Source organism: Macrobrachium nipponense, chromosome 28 (assembly GCF_015104395.2).
Source record: "Macrobrachium nipponense isolate FS-2020 chromosome 28, ASM1510439v2, whole genome shotgun sequence".
Classification (NCBI taxonomy): domain Eukaryota; kingdom Metazoa; phylum Arthropoda; class Malacostraca; order Decapoda; family Palaemonidae; genus Macrobrachium; species Macrobrachium nipponense.
In genome coordinates this window covers 38060087-38066113 of record NC_087217.1, presented here as the reverse complement: position 1 = coordinate 38066113, position 6027 = coordinate 38060087, and the positions used below count along the sequence as shown (strand labels likewise).

General features: G+C 34.1%; 1 protein-coding gene across 1 annotated transcript in view; it reads right to left on the bottom strand.

The window, feature by feature from the left end:
• Positions 1–423: 423 nt before the first annotated feature.
• LOC135201669 (uncharacterized) overlaps positions 424–6027 on the bottom strand; it is a 13284-nt gene continuing 7680 nt past the window's right edge. Inside the window, exon 2 of the mRNA XM_064230783.1 lies at positions 424–1641. Within this exon, the coding sequence (XP_064086853.1) occupies positions 763–1641 (879 nt within the window). The 3' untranslated portion in view covers positions 424–762. The remainder of the gene's footprint in view (positions 1642–6027) is intronic.

Below are 6027 nucleotides of genomic sequence, written 5' to 3'. Positions count from 1 at the left end.
TGACGGAAAATTGCGAGTAGTGGATTTGATTATCTTTTCTTGCGAAGGCAGTGGACAAAGTGAATAAAAAGAATTGGAAGAGTCGTCTCTTGCATTACGTAAGTGCCAATGACAGCCTAATATGATCATTTATTTCTTTATCATACTGAATTCGTTGTCACGTTCTTCCCATTTAGAAATGATACTTATCAAAGACATCTGAAAGAGGAAAATGACGACCTTTGTCATAATTTTCCGCCCCAGATTATAAAGCGGATCTGGTAACTATCAAGGAACTGGTTGGTTCCGGAAAACCAGCCATGACGAATGGACGGCGGGGTTACTTTTTTGCTCACCACTACACGAGAAACATCTTGTGAAAATGGTTTGGAATTTTTGTATCTACATGATATAAAACATAATTTTGATGTTCATCTTATCTCATTGTCCTCTCGTTTTTTTTTCTTTATCTGTAGTATATAATTTTACATCGAACACATATCCTCATTCCACATGAACAAAATAAACCCATTGTTGTTTGGAATCCTTAAAAGTTATTCTTACCCCTTAATTGGTAACTTTGAACATTTTATACGTTTATGACTAAATGACTGAAGGAATTTTAGTTTTGATAAAAACTATTTCGTTTGGCGTTGTTCGGTAAACATGGCAGCTAATAACTATTCAGAACTTTTTTGACAACTGATAGAATTATCAGCGCCGACGAGAGATGGGTGAGCTGCTTCATGGAAAATTCCTTTAAATATAATGATGCACGTTACTTCAAGCAGCAATCACGCCAGCACTTCTGGTATTCTGAACCTTCCCCAGAAGATCAGGGTGGGCTTTGGAATTCTTGAATGCCACTGGCTTGATGATTGGCTGTGTGGACTGAACGATTCCCGCTGGAATGACTTGCTCGTTTCCGGCAACCCGTAAATTAGGCAGACTGGCCAGTTGAGTAGGGAAATGGCGAACGTAAACAATATTCAGCTCATTATCATCGTCGTCTTCATCATCATCATCATCATCGTCGCTAACTTTATGTAAGATGGCGCTTGGGATGATTGGAACTTGGGCCGAGTGCTGGATAGCGTAGGATGGGGCTGTGAGAGGAACGTGAAGCGGGATATTTCCAATGAAGGTCGTGAAGGACGGGAAAGGCACAATGGGGCTGACTTGAGCAGTGTGCTGGCTGGCGAAGGGTATACTCGAAGGGGCGACTGCCACAGGCACAGGGGTGGGTTCTTTCTGATCATGGTCAGGCACTCTGATATGCGAAGTCTGGAAGAAGAGGGGCGGTCCAAACACCATGGCTGGCTGACGGAGGACTTGGACATCGTGGCTTTCGCCTGGTTTCCTTAGCTGCAGAATGGAAGCAGTTGGCGCCTGGACATCTCTGATGGCCAGCAATGGATTGTGGGCCACCGCGACAGGAGTAAAACCAAAACTCGGGCGGTGAGTTGCGTCTTCTTCCGGTTTAGCTACTTTGGTGTCCAGAATCTCATGTGGTTGGGCAAAGTGTACAGCAGCCCAATTGTTTCCAAAGTTGAACTGCGGGTACACATATGGCACGAAAGGCTCAGCGTCTGCATCGGCGTCTGCTACAGGGTCTGCATCAGCATCCGCCCTCACCGATGCCACAAGGAGCACGAAAACCACCTGTCGAAAACAAAAAGTAGTTCAATGCAAGTTCATGTATACATACATACATACATACATACACACACACACACCACACACACACACACACATATATATATATAATATATATATATATATATATATATATATATATATTATATTATATATATATATATATACTATATATATATATATATATATATATATATATATATATACATATACATATATATATAATATCATATATATATATATAAATATATATATATATATACATTATACCATTATATATTAAATTCTTTATAATATATATACACAAATAAATATATAAAATATAAGTATATATATATATATATATTATATATATATATAAATATATATATATATATATATATATATATATATGATATATATTTTATTAATATAAACATAATAATAATATATATTATTATTATATAATACAAATATATATATATATATATTTATATATATAGAAATTATATAAATAATATATATATATATATATATATATATATATGATATATATATATATATATATTATATGCATTCATACATAACATGGGAGTCCAATCCCACATGTGCAAATTATAATTAGCACTGCAGTTTTTCAGATAGTAATTTTGAGGTTATTTCCATAATCAAACTTTGAACTATTGGATCACCATAATTAACCATTTTATTAAAATCTGTGCTTGTATGTGTAACTACACATAGAGTACGGAATACTTCTAAAATAATGCAGTATTATTGTTTTTCAAATGTTAGTTAAACTTGTGCATGCAATTTCAAAAGAATATGCTATTGAGCAAAAGCTAATTGTGTAAAACTAAATGCTTTATCAATACTATTTAAAACTAAATGCTTTAACAGCATTACTCGTGACTACCCATTTTACAAATTTCACTTTAGGACGATAATTATGTATCGACATATATTGCTTGTGGAGCAATGTTAATTCCTTAATGATCTTTAATTTAGAAGTACCTGTCTCATTTTACATCATATTTTACAGCAACACGAGAACATAATAATAATAATAATAATAATAATAATAATAATAATAATAATAATAATAATAACTGCAGTTAGCAAAAACTACAAATACCATGAGATAAAGGGAATCATAGCCAAGAAAAAAGATCTTAGGCTCGTAAATCTTTCCTCTATTACTCTGACAACCGTATCTAAAAGCCGAGGAAAGGTTAAGTCGACTTACCGGCAGCAGAATGGCTAAGAAAACGAGTTTTTTATATTTTTTTTTTGTTATTTGTCAGGCATCCCCCAGGTACTGTATATCATTCCAGGCTGGGCTTAAGATTTTGATAAGGGAATCGACATTTTATGCGACAAAGTCAGAGACATATCAGCGAGGAACTTATTGAGTAAGAACTTTTTGTATGACCGTAAATACTTGATGATGGCAATGATAATGGTGTTGCTGTTCTGAGCTTCACTAGAACTGTTGCCAATATTAAAGACTGCGGTGGATATATTGCTCCTGTTGCTATTATTGGAAAACACATCCGTATCAGTGTACGATTTCTCTGATAATAACAGTAGTAAAAAAAAACACGGGAATTGTGTAAGGTAGCAAACATATAAACTTAAAGGTACAACGATAATAATTAGATTCAGTCTCTTTTTCAGAGAGAAAGGGAACAAATCCTTTTAAAGTCAAGCAAGATAGTTCATGGTACGATGTGAGGATTTTTTTTCATGTTATCATATAACGCCTATGATTCCATACTTCGACATTTTATCGTATGTTTGTTAAATACTGGATCGTCTTTTCAAGCTAGCGATAGATGGGCATGCCCTATATGGTGTATGTAACAAATACTTGCTGATTATGGGCTTTTAACTTTAATATATTGAATTAGCCACCTCCATGAACGTCAAGAGAAGCCTGTATTAAGAAGATATCAGAATTATTCGTCGCGATATGGTTTCTTAAATTCATAATTACTTTCAGCCGTTAAGAGTAAAAGATGAGTTCTCTCTCTTTTTTATTCTTCTTTTTTTCATCAATAACTTAAATCATTTGCAACATTCATAGACGATCAGAGTTTAAGATCCGCATTGTCGTGGTAAATTAAGCATTGAGCGGAGAATGACACTCACTGGAAATTTATTTCCTTGGCTCTCAAATTTTTCTTTTTATTTCTCATGCATTTGAATATATATATATATATATATATATATATATATATATATATATATATATATATATATATATAAATATATATGGATGTGTGTGTGTGTGTGTGTGTGTGTGTGTAGAGAGAGAGAGAAAGAGAGAGAGAGAGAGGAATACCTACTAGTTAGTTTTTACTAAATATATATATATATATATATATATATATATATATATATATATATATATATATATATATTTGTAAAAGCCATTATGGTCTCTTAATTTTAGCTTTTTTGTAAACGCATGCAAATACAAATTCTAGGTAATCACAAACTATTATATGTATATATATAAAAAGAAATCCAAGAAGGAAAGACAAACGACGGAATTCCCCAAGGTCTTTCGACGTCTTGATTATGCTATTAAGTACCGAATGACAAAAAGTCGAGAGGCCTAGCAGAAATCCGTCGTTTCCCTTTCCCTCCCGGATTTTGTCTTTATTTATATATTCATCAAGTTTCATGTTTCCGTGATTCAGTTATATATATAATATATATATATATATATATATATATATATATATATATATATATATATATATATATATATACATACATATACATATACAGAAAGGTTAAAATAACTTTCAATGCTGCTGAGGATAAGAAATAGTTTATTTTAAGTTTTATTTACAACAATTTATTTTCTTTGTGTTGGAAAGTTTCATTAAGAAATGTATTTCAGCTGGCTGAATAAAATTGAATGTCTTAGGAACATTTGAGCATTAACATCTAATTCTGTTAGATAAACATGGGGAAGAGAGAGAGAGAGAGAGAGAGAGAGAGAGAGAGAGAGAGAGAGAGAGAGAGAGAGAGAAGGAATAATTGATATGGTCATCCCAATGAAACTCATTTGATCTAATTCATGAGAGGATTCTTCGTTGTAGATGAAGAATATATTCTCTGTAAAACAAACAATGAAAAAATAAATAAAGAAAGAAATAAAAGGAGGCTCTAGCAGCATAGTGGAATAGCCTTACAGTTTTTATATGTACTAGAAACGAATGGTCTTTGGATACTTCTCAACACCCGGTGTGCATCCACAGGAAAAGAAAAATGGATAATTGATCATTTGCCGGGAATTAGAGGGTAAGATCAAAGGGGCTATTTGGTATCAAAAGAAGTAAATAATTTCTCTCTTTCTCTCTTTGTCTTAAGTTAACTGTCCGGCTATCTGTCCTTTTTTTCGAAAAAAGATCACAGTGTGAGAAAGCAGTCAGACAGGGACGAGTTTTTGCTCCCATTGAGTGAGCGGCAGCAACGTGGTTTGAGACAGACGGCCTCAGAAGAGCTCTTAATCCTCTGTTTGGATGTCTACTTGTAAATGTTTCATATTGAGTTTTATTCTATTGAATCATCTATGTTTTTCATTGTTAAAGATGGGAAAAATTACACCTAGCTTCAATTTAACTTAAAAATGAAACAACCGGATAATATCCAAATTAAGTACATACATGCATGCATACATAACATACACAAAACACATTATATATACATTGTAAATAAACAAAATGTCTATATTGACAGAAAAATATATGGAAGGAACTGGGTGATAAAAGGTCGAAGGAAAGCAATGACAGATGAGATATCATTTTCAGAAAAAGTTAAATTAGTCTGATATTGGGCAGCAGTGCTGAGGGAAAGATGCAGGAACAACAAAAAGAAATTTCTGGAGAATTTCAGGCCTGCAAAAAGTTTGTGACTCTCCAGTTGTGAAAAGGGAGTATGAGAATCTCCAGCTCTGAGAGGGGAGCATGCATATCCAGGTCTGAAAAGGGAGCATGATAATCTACAGGTCTGAGAAGAGTGTATGAATATCCAGGTCTGAAAAGTGGGCATGAGATTCTCCAGGTCTGAGAAGTGAGAATGAGATTCTCCAAGTCTGAAAAGGGATCATGAGAATCTCCAGGTCTGAAAAGGGAGCATGGGAATCTCCAGGTCTGAAAAGAAACAATGAGAATCTAAAAGTCCGAAAAGGGACCATGAGAATCTCCAAGTCTGAAAAGGGACCGTGAGAATCTGTAGGTCTGAAAAGGGACCATGAGAATCTCCAGGTCTGAAAGTCAGCATGAAGCTCTCCAGGTCTGAAAAGGGAGTATGGGAATCTCCAGCTGTGAGAGGGGAGCATGAATATCCAGGTTTGAAAAGGGCACATGACAATCTACAGGTCTGAGAAGGGTGTATGAA